The 24,782-nt window shown below is 46.7% G+C and overlaps 1 protein-coding gene, 1 non-coding gene and 1 pseudogene across 5 annotated transcripts; all 3 read left to right on the top strand.

Annotated features, from left to right (window-relative positions):
- The first annotated feature begins 13,982 nt into the window (after positions 1-13,982).
- On the top strand, positions 13,983-14,089 carry LOC143667869 (U6 spliceosomal RNA). The gene has a single exon (XR_013168177.1). It is a non-coding gene; the product is annotated as a U6 spliceosomal RNA (small nuclear RNA).
- LOC143667793 (magnesium transporter NIPA2 pseudogene) lies at positions 14,038-14,846 on the top strand (annotated as a pseudogene).
- A 4,550-nt stretch (positions 14,847-19,396) lies between these two features.
- Positions 19,397-22,617, top strand: C23H16orf54 (chromosome 23 C16orf54 homolog). 4 transcript variants are annotated; one of them, XM_077140236.1, is made up of 2 exons: positions 19,397-19,452; positions 20,636-22,616. In XM_077140236.1, exon 2 carries the CDS (start codon positions 20,659-20,661, stop codon positions 21,307-21,309), a length of 651 nt encoding a protein of 216 aa, XP_076996351.1. In that variant the 5' UTR covers positions 19,397-19,452; positions 20,636-20,658; the 3' UTR covers positions 21,310-22,616. The 4 variants fall into 4 exon arrangements, with proteins under 4 accessions (XP_076996351.1, XP_076996349.1, XP_076996352.1 ...); XM_077140234.1 differs by lacking the exon at positions 19,397-19,452 and adding an exon at positions 19,940-20,054 and having other exon boundaries at positions 20,544-22,615; XM_077140237.1 differs by lacking the exon at positions 19,397-19,452 and adding an exon at positions 19,946-20,054 and having other exon boundaries at positions 20,659-22,617.
- The last annotated feature ends 2,165 nt before the right edge of the window (positions 22,618-24,782 follow it).

Genomic DNA, 24,782 nt, shown 5'->3' with positions numbered 1-24,782 from the left:
GGAAAGGCATTATCAAAAGAAGTCAAGGACATCACAAAGCACAGAGGTGGTTGTTTACCAAACTCATGAGTCTAAGCAAAACCTAACTGAAGCCTGACTATGGTACACAGGCCTGGTTTGTGGGGCCTCTGGGGCATAGCTCAAGTCCTCAGCCTAACCCTGGTCTCAAAACATAAAGCATCTTGGAGGTGCCTCTGAGCCACCTGGCGAGAGAAGATGGTGAGAGGGCTGTGCCAACACCATCATCTGAGCAGTTGCAGTGGAATCGGAATAGACCAAGAGGTTGTAGAAGGAGCCGGGACCAGGTCAGCACATTAGACTCCAGGGACCCCACCTATTTGTCATAATTCTTTCTCCACTAGCCAAAATCTGGCCATTTCCCTTCCCCAGAGCACCCCCAACTGAGGCCCAGGTATCTTTGCACCTAATTAAGACTAGCTCAGATGCAGGTCTCTCCTGCTGCTTAATCCAAGCATTCTCCTCTCAGGCTCAGATTTGAATTTCCCCCTAACTCAGATCCAGGCAACCCTGTCACCCACTTAGCCCAAGCATCTCTCATGTCTCACCCGGTCATCTCAGGTATAAAGTAACCTCCCAGAATCTTCCAGATCTTTTATAGTAGGCCCTAGCCCTCCCTCTGTTCTTTATCGTGTGAACCTCACCTCCTGAATAAACATGATCAATTTCTTAGGATCAGGTGTCTGGTAAGGCCTGGAACATCATAACCTGCCCCTCTCCCCAAGGGTCACAGGTGGCAGGGTGGGGTCCACTCTGGGCCAAACCCCAGATCTCAGGAGGGGCAGATTAAACTTGAGGAAAGGTCGCCAACTGAAGGGCAATCAGCTTTGGGCAGGCAGGATGACTGACTAGTCACCTGTGTCGTGGAATCTAAGGTTTCTCATAAGGTTTTCCCTCCCCTGAATGAACTGCAGGTGCTCTCACCTGAAATCTCCCATCTTTCAGGATAAACATTGCCCTCCAGGCATTCAAAATACGGATTCCCCCAGAATGGGGCCACACTCCCAATATTTTTTTACTTAAAACTGCCCACTATTTGCTTTCTTTTCTCTGCTCTATCCAACCACATATTCACCTCCCCCCTGCCAGACCTTTCTCAAACCTTTTCTCTGTGAGAAGGGAACATATTGGACACCTGCTAACGGTCCCCTTCCAAGAACACACAGAGTCCGTCCAACGGGCAAGGGAGAAGCTGAGGATCTGAGGGAACCCAGGGCCTCCTCTGGGGGTGGCTCTCCTTCTGGACCCCAAACCCCCCTCTCAGCAGCATAGGCTGAATCCTCTGGGGACTGGAGCCCCTGCCCAGGGGACAGCACACACTGAGGACAGCCCACCCAGGCCAACTGCTCCTTCCCTTATGTCTGAAACTTCCCCAGGGCTGGTGTCACACATTTCTTCTCATTTTAGACCTTTTTCTTCCAGGACTGCGGACAGGACTGACTTGGGGAGTCCTCTAGTCTCATCCCCCCAGAGAACCCCCTGAGTCAGCAGGTCCTTCCACATGAGGGGAGGATGGAACCCAGGGAGGGGCGGGGCTCATCCCTCTCAGTTCTGATTGACTGATAGCCAGGTGCTCAGAGAACTCTTCCTCCTGGTTGAAGACCCATCCCATATAACAAAGGGAGCCAGCCCTGCGCTGAAGAGCCAGAAGCCAGCGGGGTCCTGGGTGAAGGTTCCAGGAGCAGAGCCCCGCGCAGGCAAAGCTTCAAGGAGAACAACTTTGCTCCTTCACCCCAGCCACTTTGGTTACATCTCTTGCCCTCTCTCTGTGCCTGCATTCCTTTCCCCATTCTCTCTCTTTCTCTTTATGTCTCTACCTTTCCCTGTATCTCCTGCTCTGAGGTTTTATCTTAATATTCCCTCTCTCCAGGCCCCATTTCAAAATTTTTGTTGTGGCACATCCACAACATAGCATTTCCCATCTTAACCACTTTCAAGTACGCAATTCAGTGCCGTTAGTTACATTCACAGTGTTGTATTGCCATCACACCATCCATCACCAAAACCTCTATGCCTTTTTCCGCCCCCACCATCTCCATCTCTTCTTTGTTTATCTTTCCATCTAATTCCTAGCTCACTTGCTCTCTAACTTTTCCTTTCTCTCGCTGTCATGTGTGTCCCCCTCTATCTATCTCCTGTTAGGGATGAATCACACACTCTATGGCCAAACCCAGGAAGTCATAGGTGGCAGCTCAGAGAGGTCTGAGGTGGAGGTCAACCTATTTCCAGGCACAACACGTCCAGGACCCTCAGGACAGGAGCTCCCACATTTGCCACAGTTTCCATCCCCTATACTGACCCTCTGGGGGAGATCCCAGGTCTTCTCTATGGCCTGGAGACTGGTCCCTTGCTCCTCTGTGCAAGTTCCCAGTCCCCTTCTCCAGAGTGCGAAAGATGCCCATCCTCAGTGGGAGGGGTCTCGGGGCCAATCCTCAGTCTTTCCCAGAGACTTGGGAGGCCACTGTCCAGCTAATGCTGGTACCTACGTCACGGGTTGGCTCTGATGCAGTGACTGAAGAGCCAGAAGGAAGGAGGGGAAAGAATGTCAGGCCCGTCTCTGCTTCTCCCTCATCAGCTCCCATTTGATCTGCTTTACATTTGAGCCATGTGCCAGCGGGGGACCTACTTGCCCCTTAAAGTCTGGTTGGAGTTGCCTTGACGTCCCCCCCATCCCCAGTCCTATAGGCCATGAGGCCCTCCCAAAGCTTGCCACCCTTGTTCCCATTCTCTCACCAGATCCTCAGGTCCCTTGGCAAAGAAACTCACTCACCAAATGTTTACGGGGCATCTCGACCTTGGAGGCAGCGTTCTAGGTGCTGGGGAAGTCGCAGTGAGGAATATCAGCATGCTCCTTCAAAGAGCCGTCATGCCAATGCCACGAGTCAGGCCATGACCAAATAAACTAACGCATCATCTGTCAGTGAGAAGGGAGTGCTGTGGAGAAAAATAAGGCAGGATGATGGCACAAGGAGGGCTGGGGAGGCTGCTCTTATACCTGACATTTGGGAAGGGACTTGGCTGAAGTGATGACAGAAATGCAGATATTTGGAGGAACAGTGTTCCAGGCAGAGGGGACATCAGTACCAAAGCCTTGAGGGGAGAGAGGGTGCATGGTGCATTTGGAAACAGCAAAGAGGACAGTGGTTGTGCTGGTTTGAAAGGAAGTATGCCCCCTAAGAAAAGCCATGTTTTAATATAAATCTCACTTCATAAAGATAGAATAATCCCTATTCAATACTGTATATTTGAAACTGTAATGAGATCATCTCCCTGGTTGATGTGATTTAGTCAAGAGTGGTTGTTAAACTGGATTAAGGGATGACATATCTCCACCCATTTGGGTGGGTCTTGATTAGTTTCTGAAGTCCTATAAAAGAGGAAACATTTTGGAGAGGGAGATTCAGAGGGAGCAGAACGATGTAGCCATGAGATGCAGAGAGTCCACGAGCCAGCAACCTTTGGAGATGAAGAAGGAAAATGCCTCCCGGGGAGCTTCATGAAACCGGAAGCCAGGAGAGAAAGCTAGCAGATGATGCCGTATTCACCATGTGCCCTTCCAGCTGAGAGAGAAGCCCTGATTGTGTTCGCCATGTACGGGATCCCTCTACTCCCCTACCCCTTTCACCCCTCTGCCCCACACTCCAGTGCCCTCAGTGGCCTGCAGCTGCCAACCCCATACTTTTTCTGTCTTTGCCCACGCCCCTTCCACTGCTTAGAACACCCTCCTCCTTCTGCCCACCTGGCATTTTCTACCTTCAGGACCATTCAGATGATACCATCACCTGTACCCACACCACCCCGGAGCCCACTGCAAAGCCTCCTCTTACAGGCTGCTCGGCTCTCTTCTCCCAGCCCCTCCACTCCAAATAGAATCAGTTATTCCTTTCTCTGGCCTCCAGTTGAGCTTCCTACATAACCCTATTATGGGTCTAATTACCCTGAGCTGCAATTTATCTGTTTACATGACCATCTCCCCTACTGAGTGGTGCACTCATTGAAGGCAGGGACTAGGTCTTACCCATCCCCGAATGAATTCCCAGCTCCTTAGCATCACACCTGGCAGAGTAGACATTTATTTAGTAGACAAATAAATGATTGCCTATTTACAAGTGAGGCAGGGCCTTGAGGCCAGACTGATGTGAGACTTCTAGTAGACATTCACCCTTTGCCTTTTCACACATGTAAGTCTCTTTTCTTGCAGGGTTTGTATTTGTGTTTCCTTCCATTTCCCATTTACCATCCCTTCAGAGAAACTCTGTACTGCTAAGAATACTGGACGAAAAGACAATTCTGAGTCGCGGCCCCAATCCAACACTTCCTAGCTGTGTGGCCTTGAAGGGGTCACTTCATTCCTTGGAGCCTGTGTTTCCATGCCTGTAAGATGAGAAGAAAAGAGAACTCTACCTCCCTCAAAGAGTGAGGTTCAAATACAAGTTCTCTATAAACAATGCCCTTGGTTCAGAATTCTGTCGGGCTAGATGTGGGTTTGGACACCTCTGGAGGGCAGCTTGAGCAGTGATGGAAGTAACTAGGGTAGCTCAGGTGACCCAGCTTGAGGCCAGGTGAGCGTAGGTTGCCAGTCACATTTCGAGGTCTGAAACTTGTGGAGATTTACGAAGAATTCATGGACAGAATATTGTATTATAAAGAGATGTGAGTTTAAAGCCTGGCTCCAGCCCTTCCCTGAAGAGCTGACTAAGTCTCAGTCTCTTTATCTGTAATTTGGAAATAATAAGGTAAGTCAGGATTTGGCCTGGACACATGGTAGGTACTCAGCAAATGTCCCTTCTCTTCTCCCATCAGAAGTTCATAAAATGTGGCCTTTCTCTTTGATCATTTTCAGATAAAGTTGATCTGGGCAGCCATTTTTGTTGTCATCTTTGGTTAGCTTTATTTTATGGGTTAGCTTGAGTTCAGATACTAGAGACCTTGTCAAATGTACCATAGAACCTGGAAAAGAATATTGTGTAAGTTGGTTGGACAACTGACACTAAAGTCAATTGGAATCTGGTTATAATATCCTTTTTATATTGAAGTGTATCTTATGTGGTAATCTCTTTTATGGCCCTCCATGTTTTTTTGCTTTCAAAATCTCCACATCTCTTACTGAATTAATTGCTTGATGCCTTGATCTTTGTTTTTCTCCTTTGTTTCCTTTACTTTTTTTCCCTGGCACAAAAAATGATCACTTTCCAGAACATATGACAATATCATATAGTGTGAGTCGTTTTATTCGGCCATACTCAGTGCTCACGTATTCTAGATAAGCTGCTATTAAAGTGGGAAGGAGATGGAGTCAAGCCACCAGGATTCACCGATTGTTACTCTGTGTCAGGAAGAATTAATTGAAGACTATGAGCACATTTGATTGCCTTGTCTGTTCATCACATGACACTCAAGCAATCATCTGCTTTTGTGCATGATGTATTCTGGAAATGCATTAAGGCAGAGACTCAGGGGCCAGGTTGCGTTGGAATCCAGCTGCTGCTACTCAGGAAAGAGGAGGCAGTATCTGTATCTACCAGCTGGCGTGAGTGACGTTTCAGTGCACTGTGGGTGCATGGAGCATGCCAAGGAAGTGTTTTCCACATGAATCAAGTGTGTGCAGGTCTAACAACCATCTCCTGTTTTAAGGGGTGACTTCATCCCATTGAAATGAGAAAATCAAAACATGCCCAATTATACCTCAAGATTTAGTTATAAACCTCAGTTATCCATGTTCTAGTTTGCTAGCAACCGGAATGCAATATACCAGAAAGGGAATGGCTTTTAAAAGGGGGAATTCAATAAGTTGCAAATTTACAGTTCTAAGGCTGAGAAAATGTCCCAGTTAAAACAAGTCTATAGAAATGTCCAATCTAAGGCACCCAGGAAAAGATACCTTGATTCAAGAAGGCCAATGAAGTTCAGGGTTGCTCTCTCAAATGAGAAGGCTCATGGAGAACACAGTCAGGGCTTCTCTCTCAGCTGGAAGGGCACATGGCGAACACGGTGTCATCTGCTAGCTTTCTCTCCCGGCTTCCAGTTTCATGAAGCTCCCTGGGAGGCGTTTTCCTTCTTCATCTCCAAAGGTCCCTGGCTGGTGGACTCTCTGCTTCTTGGTGCTGCAGCATTCTCTGCTCTCTCCGAATCTCCCGTTCTCCAAAATGTTTCCTCTTTTATAGGACTCCAGTAAACCAATCAAGACCCACCCAAATGGGTGGAGACATGTCATCCCCTAATCCAGTTTAACAACCACTCTTGACTAAATCACATCATCCAGGGAGATGATCTGATTACAGTTTCAACCGTACAGTATTGAATAGGGATTATTCTACCTTTATGAAATGGGATTTTGATTAAAACATGGCTTTTCTAGGGGGCATATTTCCTTTCAAACCAGCACAATCCATTCCTACCATTCCACACAAAAAGCCCCCGGAGGAGCTGAGAGAGGAAGCCTCTGAAGCCAGAAAGTGAAAGCTATGGAACCCAAGAGAGAAGGACCAGCAGTGTCCAGCCATGTGCCTTCCCATGTGACAGAGATGTCCCAGATGCTGGTGGCCTTTCTTCAGGTGCTTTAATTTGGACATTTTCATGGCCTTAGAACTGTACATTTGTAAGCTAATAAATCCCCATTTAAAAAGCCAACCCATTTCTGGTATATTGCATTCTGGCAGCTTTAGCAAACTGAAACATCACTTTTGCATTCATGCTGATTTTTTTTTTAAAGAATAGGGCGAAATGCTCACCTACTCACAGAACACTGCTGCACGTGCAAAGATAGCATGTATGTAATGTACGAAAAGCACTTATGGAGGGAAATAGGGAGATGGAACAAGATCAACCAGCAGGTGGAGTGGGAGCCTTTATGGCCAACATAGAGTGATCCTGGATGATAATAAAGTTCGAGGTGGGTCCCTAAAGTGGAGGGTCAGATTCTTTGATAGTCTTTCAGAGATGATGCTAGATTAAGGTGGGAGGGGGAACCAAGTGTTGAGTGCCCACTTCTACCCCCACAACTATCTTTTATTATATTATCCCCACAACTACCCTTCAAGATGGATGTTCTAGTTTGCTAGCTGCCAGAATGCAGCTAACAGAAACAGCGTGGCTTTTAAAACGGGGATTTAATAAGTTGTTAGTTTACAGTTCTAAGGTCAAGAAAATGTCCAATTAAACAAGTCTATAGAAATGTCCAACCTAAGGCATCCAGGGAAAGATACCTTGGCTCAAGATGGCTGATGAAGTTCAGGGTTTCTCTCCCAAGTGGAAGGGAACACGGCAAGCACAGTCACAGTTTCTCTTTCGTCTGGAAAGGCACATGGTGAACACAGGGTTCTTCTCTCATCTGGAAGGGCACATGGTGAACACAGCATCATCTGCTAGCTTCTTCTCCTGGCTTCATGTTTCATGAAGCACCTCGGGAGGCATTTTCCTTCTTCATCTCCAAAGGTCGCTGGCTGGTGGACTCTGCTTCTCATAGCTATGCCATTCTGCTCTGCTCTCTCTGAATCTTTTTCTTACTCCAGAATGTCTCCTCTTTTATAGGACTCCAGAAACTTATCAAGACCCACCCAAATGGGTGAAGACATGTCGTCACCTAATCCAGTTTAACAACCACTCTTGATTAAATCACAGCTCCAGGGAGATGATCTGATTACAGTTTCAAACATACAGTATTGATTAGGGATTATCCTGCCTTTACAAAATGGGGTTTTAATTAAAACATGGCTTTTCTAGGGTTCATATATCCTTTCAAACCAGCGCAATGGAGATTAGTGAAAAAATGGAAACTCAGACACAAATCTAATAGGTTGCCAAGGGTCTTACGGCTGTTCAATGAAGAAACTCAAATTTAATCCCAGGGCTGGTTGGCTCCAAAGCCCGGGTCCTTTGCGCCATCTCAGATTTCCCCCAAAGACATGACACTTGGATTCTGTAATTCATTCTCATCATCTTTTCATGGTCAGACTCTGATTCTTGGGTTCTAGATCACCAAGTAGGCAAGAGATCTGGCAAGTTCTGAGCAATGTGGAAACCGTCCTGTGCTCAGCCCCACCTTTATTTCCTGTTGCCACCCAGATGGCCCTGGGTGAAGGCTGGAGCTCTGAGACTGGGATAGACCGTGCTACAGAGAGAGTGGTGAAGGGGGAGGCAAGAGTTGCACGAAGAGCCTGGACTCCCTTGTTGAAGATTTGGGTATGTCTCATGTGATTGACATGCTCAAGGAGTAATTCATTAATGTAAGGAGGACTTTGGAGAAAGAGACATCTGGTTTCAGATTCCACTTGCTAGCTGTGTGACCTTGGATGGTACTGACCAGTTTTTCTTGGCTTGCCCAGCATTAGGGGGTTTCCTAGAACAGGGGACCTTCCACACTAAAACCAGAATTGTCCCGGGCAGATGGGATGGCTGGTCACCCCAGATGGGTTACTCAACCACTCTCTGCCTCAGTTTCCAGGTGTCAAAAGTGGCTGTCTTCTGATTGCTTTCATTTAACCTAGGTTCACCTGCTCTGCTTCTCAGAAACTGGGTGGTGCTTTTCAGAGACTACAAGGATAGGGTACCATTTAATTCTATCTAAACTGGAAGAAGTTCAGCGCCGACTACATGCACCCTCATCTGCTGAAGCTAAATTTCTGAATTGCATAGCCACTTTTCAATCGCATTCTTTGGAGCCCTCAGCTGTGGCTTATGTTGTGGCCTAGACCACGAATCATGAGCCTCCCCAGTTGATCACCTTCCCACCATTTGTGGCTGCTGCCTCTTGTCAAGAGGGGAGCATGAGCAGGAAAAGTGATCCTGGCAGAGTCCAACAGTCCTGTTAGTGGAGGCTGCTGCTGGCTGGCTGCTGCCCATGCCTGGGTGGTCTGGACTGTGTCGGTTCTTCTTTTTCTTCGTCTCTTTCTTCTTTCTTTTCCATTCAAGATCCTCTTCTTGGATGATTGAATAATGATATAGCTGTCACAATGTGACAGTGTGATTGTGAAAACCTTGTGTCTGATGCTCCTTTTATCTACCTCGTCAACAAAGGAGTCGAACATATGGAATAAAAATAAATAATAGGGGGAACAAATGCTAAAATAAATTTAGTTTGAAAGGCTAGTGATCAATGAAAGCGAGGGGTAAGGGGTATGATAGGTATAATCTTTATTTTTTCTTTCCTGTGTTCGTTTTATTTCTTTTCCTATTGTCTTTTTATTTCTTTTTCTGAATTAATGCAAATGTTCTAAGAAATGATGCATATGCAACTAAGTGATGATATTGTGAATTACTGATTATGAATGTTGATGTTTTATTTTGTTTCTTAATTTTTTAATTAATAAATAAATTTAAAAAAAAAAAAAAAGAGGGGAGCACGGCCAAGTCCATGCACATATTGTTCAGTAGGGAGAGGGGAAACGGGGGCTGGGCGCACATGGACGGAGGCAGCTTGAAACACAAGACCCAGAACTCCATCACAGTGACAGCCCAGGAAGAGGCTTTCAGGCTTCCACCAGGATGAGTGGGGTGAGTATGGCAGGAAGAGGGCCAGACAGAGCGCCCCAGAAGAATGGCCTTCTCCCTGGGGCCTGCTGTCAACTTTCTTCTCACACAAGGTCAGTGGCCCCCCATTTTGCCTCATAGTCAGGTTTGTGGTAGGACTCAATTTTGTGGACAAAGGAGGCAAGGAAGCTGTTATTGCTATTGAAAGGTGAGTTCTCAGCAGACAGGAGAAGTGGACGAACTCAGCAGTTGCAAATTTGGTCACCTGCACTTCCTCAAAATGTTATCGTAGAATTACCACATGACCCATCAAATACACTGTGGGTGTATACCCAAGAGAATTGAAAACATATGTTCACACAAAAACGTGTATGCCAATGTTCAAAGCAGCGTCATTCATGATAGCCCAAATGGGGAACTCACACATCCATCAACTGATGAACGGATAACAATACGTGGTATTACCATGCAATGGAATATTATTCAGCTGTAAAAAGGAAGGAAATACTGGCACATGCTACACCATGAATGAATCTTGAAAGCGTTATGCTAAGTGAAAGAAGCAAAAAGAAGCATATTGTATGATCCAATTTATATAAACTGTAGAGAATAGAGAAATCCACAAAGACAGAAAATTAGTATTTGCCAGGGGCTGGAGGAAGGGAAATGGGGAGTGACTGTTAATGGGTATGAGTTTCTTTCTGAAGTGATGAAAATGTTCTGCCCAATCTTGTGAATGTACTGAAAGAAACACTGAATTACATACATTAAAAGAGTGAATTTTATGGCATGTGAATTATATCTAAATAAATAAATAAATCACATGTTGGCCACCGGGTCCTACTGCATCCGGGTAGTAGTATAGTCTACAGCTCAGAGTGATGCCTTCAGGTTTCAGCTGATATTCCTTGTGTCGGGATGTGCGAGCTAGGGGGCAGATGATTTGGATGGCTGGATGAGTCCTCGGGAACCAGGAATCAAGTGGATCCCTTGGTTGGACTAAGGCAGCTAGTGGTCCATGTAGGTGGAAAACCTTCCTGATGGATGACCAGGTACACTGTAGACAGCATGAAGCTCATTATCTTCTCAAGACAGCCTCCTCCACCAGAACCAGTCTGAGAATGTGAGTGTGGTCAAGCCCGTTACATTCAGGATTCAGGGAAAGACGTGGGCCCTTGAACTTCTTGGGCCCTCCCTTTTCCTGGAAGCATCACCTGGGCAGCAGTGGATCATAAGCTGTGGGGCCAGATGCTGGACCCTGAAAGCCTCAGGCTGGAATGGGTCCCAATGACTTTCCAGGTGGCACGATGACAGAGAATTAGGAACTTCAACAAATGGGCATGTTGGCACGATGCTCCCCTCCGTACTCAGCTCAATTGATTCCTTCTTTCCAGGGGGTTGCAGAGTTCCATCAGGTCCCACTATCTCCTGCTGAGACCTGTGGGCCTCAGCTTCAGTTCAGGGCTGCAGAGAACCGTTAGGATGCGGCCAGGTTGGGTAGGTGGGATCCAAGCAGAAGTGAAGGAGAATGTCTGGGGGTTGGCTAGTAAGATCTGCAGGTTGAAAGTAAGGCAGAATCTCAGGGGGTAGTTCTCCAATTCCCCAAATCTCCACTCAACTCAGGGGACCACATGCACTGGTTCTGGCAGCATCTGGATCTTCTGAATGGAGAGGACGTGGCACAGAACTGGGGTATCCAGTTTCACAAACATGTTTGTCCAGCCTCCTCGTCTTCCCCTGTCTGCCCACCCTCCCACCTCCCCCGCAAAATCAGACAGTTTTATCCAAGAAGCCTTGCTAAGTTTTTCACACACAACAGAGAGGCACATAATTCAGATATGCTAAAACCAGCAGGAGCTTGGGTCATATTGATCACTACGCTCAAGACATTGGTTTATTCATTGCTCAGCTGCTTGGCTGTCATCCCCAGGTGAGCCCTATGAGTACAGGGACCATGTCTGATTGTTCACTGTCGAATCTCAGAGGTTAGCACGGCACCTGGCACATAGTCAATGCCCAATAAATTTTTGTTGAATGTCCCCACCATTGGCTTGTAGCCAGCATGTCCCCAACTCCGTTTACAGTTGACAGTTTTTTTTTTCCAGCAAATGAGGACCCCTTAGGGAGGCTTCCAAATGACAAGTGGCTAAACTTCCCAGAGCATAATCCTAGCTGCCCCCGCCTATAACTCTATTCAGCTGGCATCGTCAGGGACTATGGCACAGCAGGCACACAGGAGCCCGTACGTGTTCACACACACCTATGTGAGAGCACACCCACCGTCCACACACACACACTCCAATCTCCCCTTTTGTTAAACCCAGCCTGGGAAGGAGTTGTGCTCTGTGTCTGCTGCTGCATTCTATTCATTAGAAAGGAGTCACTAAGGCTGAGCCAGATTCAAGGGGAGTGAAGTTAGATGCCACCTTTCAATAGGAGCAGCGTCCGAGAATTTGCGAACATGTTTTAAAACCACCCCATAGACTTGGGGCCAAAAGGGTGCCAAACAGAACTCTGAGAAGCTTCACTATTTTAGGGGATGACCGTACCTCTTCCTGCTTAGACCTTCCTGTCACATGAGATTCAGCACTAACAGCAAGCACACAGCAGCCAAGAGCCAGCTCCCTCGTCCGTGAAGAAATCATTATCTCTTGCTGGTTGTCTGGGCGTAGGCAAGCCCACCCCTGAACACCTTGACCTTAGGAGCGCACCCCTGCCCAGAAGATAACTCCCAAAGGCCTGTTTTCTAGGCTTCTGACCCAGAAACTTTTTCCTTTCTTTTTTGAACAACAAAAATGTATTGTCACCCAGTTTTGGAAGCCAGAAATCTGAAACCAAGGTAACTGCTGGGCCATGTAAAGCAGAATCTTCCTTGCCACTCCAGCTCGTGGCGGTTGGCTGGCAATCCAGAAACTTCTCATTGCACACACTGCTTGAGAAACTTCAGGATTCTTGAAAGGGGGAGTGGGAAGACGCGGGCTTGAGGGCCGGGATTCTGGACACTGGTCTGACTAGAATTACGGACTCCAGGATCCTGACTTCAACCACGCAGAAGCCTGTATTAAAAAACAAAACAAAACAAAAAAAACTTCAGGTTTATTTGGGCATGGCGAGATTACAGGGAATGATTTTCTTTTCTACATTGTAATTTTCTCTAATATTTTTATAGCTATTTATTTTAAGTGATGAAAGTGTTAAGAGTCAAAGCAACTAGCTTGTTATTTTAGAAATAGAAAAATCACGTCTCTCGTCCCGGTTTTTAATAATGTTTACTCTTCTGGGTTTTGTTTTGTTTTTTTTTTTTCTCTTTTAAGAAAGGTTTGATTGAAAGGGAACAGGCATGGCCTCTGCAGTACATTGAGCTCCGTAGAGACAGCGCGGGGGCAAGTGAGAGCCAGGCGGACGTGAGGTGACTCTGTGCCTAGCCGAGTAAAATAATGAAAAATAACTAAGCATGGGCAAAGGAGGCACTGAGAGGCAGAGAGGCAAAACGTCATCATGTGCATTCTTTTGTGCAAACCCGCTGGGAGGAGCACAAGAAGAGGCACCGGATGCTTCGGTCAACTTTTCAGAGTTTCCTGAGAAGTGCTGAGACAGGTGGAAGACCATGTCTGCTAAAGAGCAAGGAAAATGTGAAGACACGGCCAAAGCAGACAAGATATGAAAGAGAAATGAAAACCTATATCCCTCTTTAAAGGGGAAGCAAAAAAGAAGTTCAAGGGTCCCAGTGCACCCAAGAGGCCGCCTTTGGCCTTTTTCTTGTTTTGTTCTGAGTATCGCGCCCAAATCGAAGGCGAATATCCTGGCAGATATTCATTCTGCAGAGAAACTGGGACAGATGTGTAATAAACTGGGTGCAGATGACAAGCAGCCTTAGGGAAAGAAGGCTGCTAAGCTCAAGGAGAAATATGAAAAGGATATTGTGGCATTTCCTGGCATCAGGAAAGCCTGGTACTGCAAAAAAGGGAGATGTCAAGGCTGAGAAAAGAAAGAAAAAGAAGGAGTAAGACAAAGAAGACGAAGATGATGATAAATTGGTTCTAGCACAATTGTTTTTTATTTCTTATCTATAAGGCATTTAGCCCCTGTGTACACCACTCACTCCTTCTAAAGAAAAAAATTGAAACATAAGGCTGTGTAAGATTTGTTTTTTAAACTGTAAAGGGACTTTTTTTTTTGAATAGTTAACACACTACCGAATGTGTTTTCAAATAGCCCTGTCTTGTGGTCTTTTCAGTAGCCACTAACCTTGCCTGATACAGTATGGGGGTTGAAAATTGGCATGAAAATTTAAAGCAGGTTCTTTTTGGTGGCAGCACAAATTAGTTATATATGGAGATTAGGCTTTTCATCTTCAGTTGTCTCTCATCAACTTATTCAAAATAATTGTTATTCTGTTAACTGAATACGACTCTAATTGCAAAAAAAAAGCTGCAGCTGTTTTGTTGACATTCTGAATGCTTCTGAGTAAATACAATTTTTTAATTTAAAAAAAAGCGCTCGTTTCAGCAGCACATATACTAAAATTGGAACGATACAGAGAAGACCAGCATGGCCCCTGTGCAAGGATGACACGCAAATTCGTGAAGCATTCCATATTTTTAATACTTTTGTGAAAGCCTTAATCTTCATGGGAAAATTGGGTGTTTGTTAAGTAATTTAGACTCTACAGTTATGGGCCAAAAGAAGAGGAGATAGAGACCTTAAATGAAATGTCTCACAAGCCAGGTGATCCCGGTTTTGTGGTCATTGTGTCCTCGATATTAATCCTCGTAGTGGGACCCCACCACGGACAGACAAATGTCTTTGTGTGTATAACAACCTGCTCTGTGACTGGCGCATTTTCGGTGTCCTGTGTCAAAGGCTTGGGCATTGCTAGTAAAGAACTGCTTGTGGGAAAGTCTGTGCTGCCACACCGCCTGGGCTCTGCTGCTGAATGTCAAACACACAGATCAAGGGCCTGAGTAGAACCCTGGACATTTTCAACACCTCCACCATGACGCCAATATATTATATATTGTTCACAACACCAGTTTTAACTTTTTCAGCTATTCTTTCTAAGGAGTGGCAAGATATGCCTGTTGATGATGTCACAGGTACTTTGATGGGGGATATTTTTATTGCATGCCTTTAATCATCTCAGTTCTAGTCTAGCAAGTCTGCCACTGTTTTTTCGAAAGGAGGAGAAGGCAATGCATGGCAATCTCTGCAATATGTAGGAAATTCATCAAGCTTAACCTGTGGAATTGAACAACACACGGGTGAAAATATTTCCCAAAGAAATGGAAATCGGACAGCTTTTTTTAAAAAGAAAAAAAAAAACTTTTAAACTATGGTTCTGCTATAAAGTGAGTTTGAATATCAGAATGTGTCTGAAAAACCATTGTCCTCAACAAGTCTTTCTAAAGACAATATTTTTAAAGGTTTCATTAATTAGGCCAACTATTACTTCTCGCACATTTAAATGATGGTAGTTCACTAAAATGACCTCAGGATGTGGCCAATTTCTTTTTCTAGTAACACTGTATTATTTTAGAGGGATTTTAAATTTTAAATCTTTTACCCAAAACTGAATGTACTAATGACAATAGTAAGTCTATAAAAATGATTTCTTTTTTCATAGCTGATAAAAGTCTGAAATGTTTATTTGTCATCTTCTCTGTCAATCCCTGACCATTATAAAGCTTCTCGATTAAAAAAAGGACACTATTATCTAAATACATTATGCTGTAGTTTACCTTGCCTATAAAATGCCTCCTGTTTGATGAATTATTTTAATTTTGAAATGTCATTTTAAGGGAATCTTAAGTTACTGAACGAGGGCAAATTCTAGACACAAAAAAGATTAGGAAATCACTCAAAGAAATATTTTTCAGGTTGTGACTGAGTTATCAGGTAAGATTTCAAGTGTGTATCTGATGTATTATTTTGTTAAACTCGATGTGTCTTTCCTCTTTGGAGCCTGAGATCTCTTTTGGAGTCTGCCAGTTTTCTTCAGTTCCTCCAATCCTGTGATGCTTTTGTACTTTTCAATATGTTTGTATAATGAGTTTATTGCCATTTACACCCTTTAATAACTCTGGGGAAAAAAATACAGTCAGAAGATTAGGGTTTATTTTGTAGGTTTAACTCATTATAATAAAAATACAATGTGTTACAGAGTTCTTTTCTAAGTCTGAATGCTCAGCACAAACTTGAAATGCTTGTAAAATATGATTTCTTTGTACCACGTATTTTACTTTGCTGCTTAAGAGGTCATTTGAACCACTCTATATTTTGATGTTTGAAAAAATGTTACAGGAAAAAAAAAAAGGAGTGGAAAAATTTTAAATATGCAAAGTAGCAGAGTAATATAATGACTTCAAAACCTGTCAACTTCATTGTCTATATTTTAGAACCACACCTACTCTTGGGGCCAAAGGAAGAAAGGTTTATTTTGTCCGGAACCTAAATTTTCTGTTGTACATAATCTAACTCAACCTGTCTGGGTACCTCATTTGAACAGCTGAAACACAGGGAGCCCAGATTTTAATCCTGCATAGCTTGGTGTAATGCCTGGATACATCCTAGAATATATTAAGCAGATAATCAAAAAGTATTGGTAAAGCCCCTTGAGGAATGGGAGAAAAAATATGGACCTATTAAACCTTACCATCAGGGAATCCCCTGATACTGTGTCAAACTTTAGGGATACCCAAATCAATAGACCATGCCCTTGGTCTTGAAGCTTACTCTTCTGAAATTTAAATAGGTAGCGGAGAAGCTTAGCCTACCTATAGGCATGCCTAAGAGTTACTTCTGGAGGACCTGTTTTGTTTCTCAGATGTGGCCTCACTCTCTCTAAGCCCAACCCTGCAAGTTAAATCATTGCCCTCCCCTCCTAAGTGAGACATGACATCCAGGGGTGAAAGTTTCCCTGGTGGCCTGGGAAATGACTCCCAGGAATGAGACTGGTCCAGGCAGAGTGGGATCAACAATTCCATCCTGGCCAAAAAGGAGAAAATAAGGGTAACTAATAAAGTTAGTGGCTGAGAGAGTTCAAATAGAGTCAAGAGGCTACTCTGGAGGTCACTCCTATGCCAGCTTCAGTTAGACATTGCTACCTATCATAACTTGCCAGACCCCAAGCAAAACCATTCCAACCAATCCTAAAGAACACCTAAGGCAATATGTAAGATTCTACAAACGTTCCACGCACTAGGGTAACTTTCCAGAAACCTACACCCTCCAGATGGGTCCGTGGACAAGACAGTTCCTGAAATGCAGAGAGGCCAACCTTTTCAAAACATCAACTAGTTCCATCCTGCTACCCCATATTATCGACATCCCCTTCCAACATGAAAAATGAGAACGGGCATAGCCCAAATACCCCTAAGGAGTAGGAGAAAGATAGAAGTTGATGGTGGAGTTATAGAAGAAGGTAGGGTTTAACAAACAAAGATGTTTGCTGAATCAGTATATTGATATTTCTTTTAGTCTCTGGTACCTTAGAGCAGGTAGAGATAAAACCTAAAATTGTGGAGTTGTAACCCATACCAAACTCTGAAATCTGTTCGACAACTAACTGTCGCAATGTACTTTGAAATGTATTGCTTTTTTGTATATATGTTATTTTTCACAGACACAAAAAGACAACTGTCAATTTATAGCCAGGAATTGGTCTTAAAAATTATACCTTTGGGCCTGTCCTGTCCTGTTGCTCCTTCCCAAGGCTGCTCAGCCAAGGGGGCAGCACGTTCAGCCACCCCTGGGAGTGCCCCTCACCCCCAACTCTGCCCCGCAGACTTCCCCGGGGCCATGTTGGAGGCACAGTGTGCAGTCCCGGGCACGGCTTGTGGCATTGCACGTGGCCCGGTTGGCTTCATCAGGGGCAAAGATTTTTGCACTCAGCCCCCAGGTCTCATGGGATAAATAAGGTTTATTTTCTTTGTCCCAATTTTTTTTTTAACTCTTAACCCTCTAATATATTGTCTTAGGCACATTCTCCTAATCACTTTCCCCATATACTTTAAAAAAAAAACCACACTTTTTTTTATTGTGAAACGTAACATATATGCAAAAAAACAAAAGCAATAATTTTCAAAGTACATTTTAACAAGCAATTGCAGAACAGATTTCAAAGTCTGGTATGGGTTACCATTCCACATTTTTAGGTTTTTCCTTCTAGCTGCTTCATAACACTGGAAGCTAAAAGAAATATCATTATAGTGATCCAGCAGTCATACTTACTTGTTAAATCCCATCTTCTCTGTTATAACGCCTCCTTCTCCTTTGATTCTATTCCTAATCTATAGGGGTCTTTGGGCTATGCCCATTCTAACTTTTTCACGTTGAAAAAGTAGGTGATATAGAATGATACAGAACAGGAGGATGGAATTTGTTAGAATTCTTGGAGAGGCTGGTCCCTCTGGGGTTCTGGCCCAGGAACCCTCTGGAGGTTATAGGTGTCGGGGAAGTAAACGTAGTACATGAAACCTCTGTCGAGTCTCAGTTAGAGCCCTAGGTGTTCTTTAGGGGTAAGAGGAATGAAGTTTGTTGGCGTATGGCAAACCATGGCAACGAGCAATATCTAGCTTAAGCGTGCATATGAGTAGCCTCCAAACAGCCTCTGAACTCTGTTTGTACTTCTTAGTCACTGAGACCTTATTTTATCACATTTCTTTTCCCCCTTTTAGTTCAGAAGCTGGTGTTGATCCCATGATCCCAGAGCTAGGCTCAGCCCTGGGAGTCATGTCTGTCATTGTCAAGGAGACTGTCATCAGTTTCACCCCTGAAGGTCATGTCCCACGGAGCAGGGGAGGGTCATAATTTTCCTTGCAGAGTTGTGCTTAGAGAGAGAGAGAGAGACCAAATACGAGCAACCAAAGAGGTTTCCTGGAAGCAACTCTTAGGCATTATTATCCCCATGTACTTTTTTTTGTGCATGCTCCGAGAACTGAACCCCGGTCTCCCGCATGGAAGGCAGGTACTCTAACCACTAAACTACCCGTGCACCCTACCCCATGTACTTTCAGTACCACAGGTAGACTGATAAACAGTGATATCTGTTTATGTGCCGTAAGTTAGTGTGCTTTATTCATAAAGAATAAAAGCTTTCTGCCTCCCCAGGAACCAGTATTCAGAGGTGATATTGCCCCCATCGAGAATATATGGGCTAATTAGTATTCAAACATTTTACAAATATTTTATAGCACTTGAAATTGTCTTATACATAAGTGTGAATCACTACTTTTTATTTGGTCTATGGTTAAATTATGTAAGCATACATACACACATAAGAGAGAACATACATCACAATTTTCAGATTTTATTTTAAGGCTTCAAATCTCATCAAATTCTTGGTGGTGATGGTAGCGAAACGTTGTGAATTTAGTTAACAGCACTGAATTATATCTCTGAGGTGGTTAAAGGGGGGAATTTTAAATGATACGTATGTTAACTAGAATAGAAAATGTTAAAAAACAATAGAAAATGTTAAAAAACAAAACCACCACCATAGGTCTATACAACACAAACAGGGAACATCACTGTCAACTATTGACCACACTTTATAGTACAATTAGAATAGTATCCCCGCATCAGTTGTAGCCAAGGTATCATACTAATGCAAAATGTTAATAATGGGGACAGGTATACAGGAACTCTATTCTTTGCACGAAAATAGAGTCAGCTGCCCCTGCAGCCTCCTTTTGTAAGATGCCGACGTTTCAACGTATTTGTGTAGCCTTTCACATTACGGGGCTGTCATTTTGCAAAACGAATTATTAACCACTGTTAAGAGTTGCTGTTGTGTTCGGGGAGCTCGCCAGAGGAAGCATGTATTTATATCTCTGCGTCCCCCTCCCTCCCACCCGCGTGGGCGGTGTGACTTTGGGCACGTCACCTGCCTTCCGCGGGACTCGCTCTTTCCATCTGTCAGTGAACGAGTCGAACTAGAGAATCTCTGCAAAGTCTCCTCAACTCCAGGTACCCTCATGCCCCACCACACCTACCCCCGGGTGCCTGCCGGGTGGCTCTTCCTGACCCCTGGCTCTCGGCACCAGGGGGGAGGAACGGACACGGCAGGTGTCCGGGATCTCGGAAACAGGCCTTCTACCCAGAGTGCTGCCATTTGTTATGGAAGCCTCACCTGGCGGGTATTTTCCAACCAAAATTGGGCCTAGGTGGTCTGAAGTCAAGGACAGGACAGTTACAGTGGGCAACCTTCCAGGCACAGGCAGGTCTCGGTTCCACGGCGCTCTGGGATGGGCTGGAGTCTCCACCTCCTCCTTCCTGGTTTCTGGAGGAAAGTTCTGGGGCCTGGGGCCTGGCCATGGGGTGAGACCCGGTTCAAAAGAGCCACCGCCCACGCCAGCCCCACCTCACCCCAGGAAATGCCTCCTCCCCGCAGTGACCACATCCCCTCAGGTTGCCTTGGAAACCCTGGTCGGGGGCAGGAGGAGTTGGGGCAGGTTGCCCCCCCTTCCGGCTCCTGTGGGGCCAGCCCTCCTCGCACTTGGGGCCACCGCCCTGAGCAGGGAAAAGCGGCTTTGAAGGGACAGAGAGGAGCCCCCCGGGACTGAGTGGAGGTGAGGGGAGGGGTGCAGGAGCCCCTGCAGATGGATGGAGGGGTGGAGGCGTGGGGGCTCTCTCCCCCGGGGGAGACAGAGATGGGCAGAGCCCGATGGGGGAGACAGAGAGGGGCCAGACTGGAGGGGCAGGGACAGGTGGGAGGTGGTGGCCGAGACAGAGCTCACAGACAGCAAGACCAGCTCCAAGGAGAGGCTGAGGTGCCCCCAGGGGTTCCCGCAGAAGACCGTGCAAGCTGGGCAGGGGCTAGGAGGGGAGGCTCCCGTTTCCTCACGATCACGTCCTCCCTAGGCCTCAGCCAGACCTGAGGACTCCTAGACGGGAGGAGATGGGTCCTGGGACCCTTAAGATTTTGTCCGAGGCTCCCTGGGGTCTGGGAGGGAAAGGGGGCTTCCAGAAAGGGTCTGGGGAGCCTGAACAGGAGGGCCTGGCAGCCAGCTGAGGTCTCCTGACTCGCTCACTCTTTTGTTTTTCTTGTGGTAACGTAGATAGCACCCAGGAGTTCCTGTTTTCTCACTCTCTTTGACACTCGCGGCCTCTCTGGGGTGTGTCGACTCGGACTCACTTGCTTCCTCTCCAGACCACCCCCTCCGTGTCTCCCAGATGCCCCCGACTCCGGAGCAGCCTCCTGGGCCCATGGTCCCGTGGGCCCCGCTCCCCTGCGGGCCCTGCATCCCCATCATGCTGACCCTGGCCTCCTTCGCCGCCCTCTTCCTCCTGACCACGGCTGTGCTGGCCGAACGACTGTTCCGCCGCTCTCTGCGCCCTGACCCCGGCAAGCACCCCCCCACCCTGGTCTGGCGCCCTGGGGGAGAGCTATGGATCGAGCCCACAGGCAGCCCCCGCGAGCGCTCCGAGGACTGGTACAGCTCGGCGGTCCCCCTCCTGACGGACCAAGTCCCGGACCTCGCCTCCCCCGGGGGCACCTTGGAGGCCCGAGCCACGGCCCCCCCGGCCCCCGCAGCCCCAGCCTGCACCCCCGGCTCCGTGGTTCCCAGAACCCCACCGCAGGCCCCAGCCCGCAGCACCTTCTGGGTGCCGCAGCCCTGGGAGGAGAGGCCCCAGGCCAGAGGCCTGGTGAGCTGGGCCGAGCCAGGGCCGAGACCCGAGGCCGCCAGGCAGCTGGGGAGCCCCCAGGCCTGGAGGCCGCGGCCAGGGAGCCCTGAGCCTGAGTGGGGCCTCCAGCCCCGCGTCACCCTGGAGCAGATCTCAGCTTTCTGGAGACGCGAAGGCCGGAGCAGCGTGGGGTTCTGAGGCCTCAGTGCCCGGGGGCCTGCCTGCTGCTTTCCAGAGAACCCCGCGGAGGGCCCTGCCTCCTAGAGACCTCGAGATCCTGGGGCTCCAGCCTGGAAGCCAGGACTGATGCCTGAGCCCCCCTCTCCCAGCCCCACCCCCACCCAGGTAAGCCTGCCCCTCCAAGGCCTTTTACTTCTGGATTTCCAGTCCCGGGGTCACTGAGGAAGCCCAGCCAGCACCTCTGTTTAGCGGCCGGGGGCTGGGGCTCTGAGGCCTGGGGGTGGGGCCGTTGCTGGGCCTGAAGCCTCCAAGATCACATTCCAGATTAAGAATTCAAGGTACTAGACTGGCAGGAAATGGCAGCAACCCCAGGCGCTTCCACCTCCTGAGAGTGTGTACCCAAAATCCCAGACGCCAGAGGGAAGGAGTCTGGTGGTTGTTAAAGAGCAAACGGAGTGTGCTACAGAGCTGCTGACAGCATTAACAGGGATTGCAGCAGATGTCAGGAATCCAGTTTCCCAAACCCAGGCATCTCAGCCCTCCTCAGCCCCTCCCCCGATGAGGTCCTGCAGGGAAACATATAAACAAAGAAAGGCCGAGGCCCAGCAAAGGAGCATTTGGTTACACACAGGGACTGTGGCTCTGACCTCCAAATCACAATGAAGAACTTGGGGGGCCAAGCTGGAAGGCTCTATTTTGCCTGAAGCCAAAGACCAAAAGGCCTCCTCTTCGCCTCAGAGGTCACTCGCAGGGCTCAGCAGCCCTCGGGATCTTACCATTTCACAGTGAGGAAAGCGCAAGCCAAGAACTGAGTTCCAGCCAACACAGAAGGAGGAGCCCTGTGCCAGCTCAGGGCAGTGTTCAAAACATGGCCTTCGGGTAGGCTTCCCTCCCAGCCTGCTGGAGTGGTCCAGAAAGACGGATCGGCCCCAAGATTGGCCTACTTAATAATGTTCCACCCCATGGAAATGGAGCCCCAAATGTCCTTGGTCCCAGCCATTTGTCTCAGCGAACTTCCCTGTAGGAGAAGAGCCAGGAGGTGGGACAGTGGAAGAGTTTCCATTCCCAGGGCTCTGATTTCCCCAACTTCGGTCACGAATGGCAGACTTTCTGCCCTATCAGTTTACCACCTGTGGCACTATTTACTTTATATATTTTTTTGAAGTTGACTGTTTGCTTAATACATTTATTTTAAAAGGAATCTTTTTTGTGTCATTTCTGTAAATGGAAAACCAGTATCACTGGCCATAAATAGAAGGTAAACCATGAAAATAAATACGACATAAATAACGTTAAGTTGTAAGTTGACATTGTTCCCGGCTGGAGGCATAGTCCCAGAGCTCTGAGCTTGCTTTGTTAAAAAAGTGGGAGGGGGGTTGAGGGGGGAAGGGGACTAGCCAATGTTATAAAAGTGTTAGATAGTCTAGCAAAAACTGAGACCGTCCCCTGGAAGTACTGAGGCAGACTGAGAGCCCTGCAAAGGGAAGAGTGGTTCTGTGTTGTATAACCTTGACCAGGAACCTCTTAAGTTCACCCACACCCTGGGGAAACACTCTCCTGGGCTGTAGCCAACACTCAGGTCTCATCTCAGGAGGGAGAAGGAGTACTCGGAGCCTCGACCTCCCCTCCATCCCTTGGTTGAAGAGGCAGCAGAGGGAATGAGAGACCCCCAGGCTGAGAAACACCAGGTGTGCAGATGAAAAACCACCAGCCCAGCCTCTCCTGCCGGGTCCCTTAACCAGCAGGACTCGGATCACCTTCTCTGAGACCCACCCTGGGAAAGGGAAAACGGAGACCTGGTCCTCATGATCTTTTAGTGGCAGGGGTTGGGGGATAGAGGTAAGAGCAAGATAAGACCTAGACACCCATTTCTGTCACTCACGAGCTAGGTCACCATGTCACTTCTCATTGTCACCACCAGCTAACAGGACTGGGTTGTGGGGACTCTGCCCATGAGGAGTGAAGAGTCCACCTGGGAAAGGGAGCATTGATATAGGTGTTCAGAGCTCAGATGACTGCAGAGCAAGTGCTCAGGAGGGGCAGGACATACTGGAAGGGATGCCAGGTGGCAAGGCTCCTGGCTCTCATTCCAGTTCTATCATCCTGTCATGGTCAGGTTCATGCGTCAACTTAGCTAGGCGGTGGTGGTGCCCGTTTGTCTGGTTGGGCAAGTGCTGGCCTGTCTGTTACTATGAGGACATTTCATAGATTTAAATCATGATCATGTTGGCTGCGTTGCATTTGTAATCAGCCAAGGGGAGTGCCTTCTGCAATAAGTGACATTTAATTTAATCACTGGAAGGCTTTTAAGGAGGATTCAGAAGAGACTGTCTCTCTTCCTGTTTCGGCTGGCAAGCCTCTCCTGTGGAATTTGTCCAGACCCTTCATCGGAGTCACCGGCTTCACAGATTGCCCTACAGATTCTAGACTTTACATTCCTCAAAAGTTATATGAGACACTTTTATAAATTTTACATACAGATATTTCCTGCTGATTCTGTCTCTCTAGAGAACCCTAGCTAATACACACCCAAACACTTAGAAACTTAGAAAAGTGATTTCTGGGTTACTGGGTCTCAGATTCTTTGTCTGTACAACAAGAGAGTTGAAAGTTGAACAAGATGATCTGTCAGGACTGTGACATTTGAGGATATTCTAAGATAAAAGTTGGATGGATGGATGGGTGGATGGATGGATAGATAGATATAGATGATTGGATGGGAGAATGAATGGGTGAATGATGGACAGATGGGTAGGTGGATGATTGGCTGGATAAATAAATGCACAAATGGGTGGGTGGATGGACAAATGGATGTGATCTCCTAAGACAGAGTCCAACTTGCTATCCCCAGAGTCACCTTTATATTCGCAGACACAAAACATGATCTAAAACACAATAGGAGTCCAATGAAAGAGGAATGAATGAGTGAATGGATAGATAAATTTTTCCTTTAACCTTGCCCTTTGATTTTTAACATTTTTAAACATCTTACTCTCATGTTGATTCCTTTTATGTCTTTAGGCATTTAAAAAATACCTAGTGTATGATTCTTTATCCAATAATTCCATTACCTGGATTTCTAGGGTGGGTGTCATGGTTAGGGACAGGTGTCAACTTGGCCAAGTTGTGGTACCTGTTCATCTGATTGGGCAAGCGCTGGCCTCTCTGTTGCAATGAGGACATTTCATAGGATTAGGTCATGATCACGTCAGCCGCATCCACAGCTGATTCCATTTGTAATCAGCCAAAGGGGAGTGTCTTCTGCAATTAGTGATGATAAATCCAATCATGGGAAGCCTTTTAAGGAGGACTCAGAGGAGACAGGTCCCATTCCTGCTTTGGCTGGTGAGCCTCTCCTGTGGAGTTCATCCAGGCCATCCATTGGAGTCGTCGGCTTCACAGCCTGCCCTATGGATTTTGGACTCTGCATTCCTACGGTCACGTGAGACACTTTCATAAATTTTATATTTGCAAGTGTTCCCTGTTGATTC

This window comes from Tamandua tetradactyla, chromosome 23, assembly GCF_023851605.1.
Source record: "Tamandua tetradactyla isolate mTamTet1 chromosome 23, mTamTet1.pri, whole genome shotgun sequence".
Taxonomy (NCBI): Eukaryota; Metazoa; Chordata; class Mammalia; order Pilosa; family Myrmecophagidae; genus Tamandua; species Tamandua tetradactyla.
The sequence above is the reverse complement of the archived record's forward strand: the minus strand, read 5'-3'. Positions and strand labels throughout refer to the sequence as shown.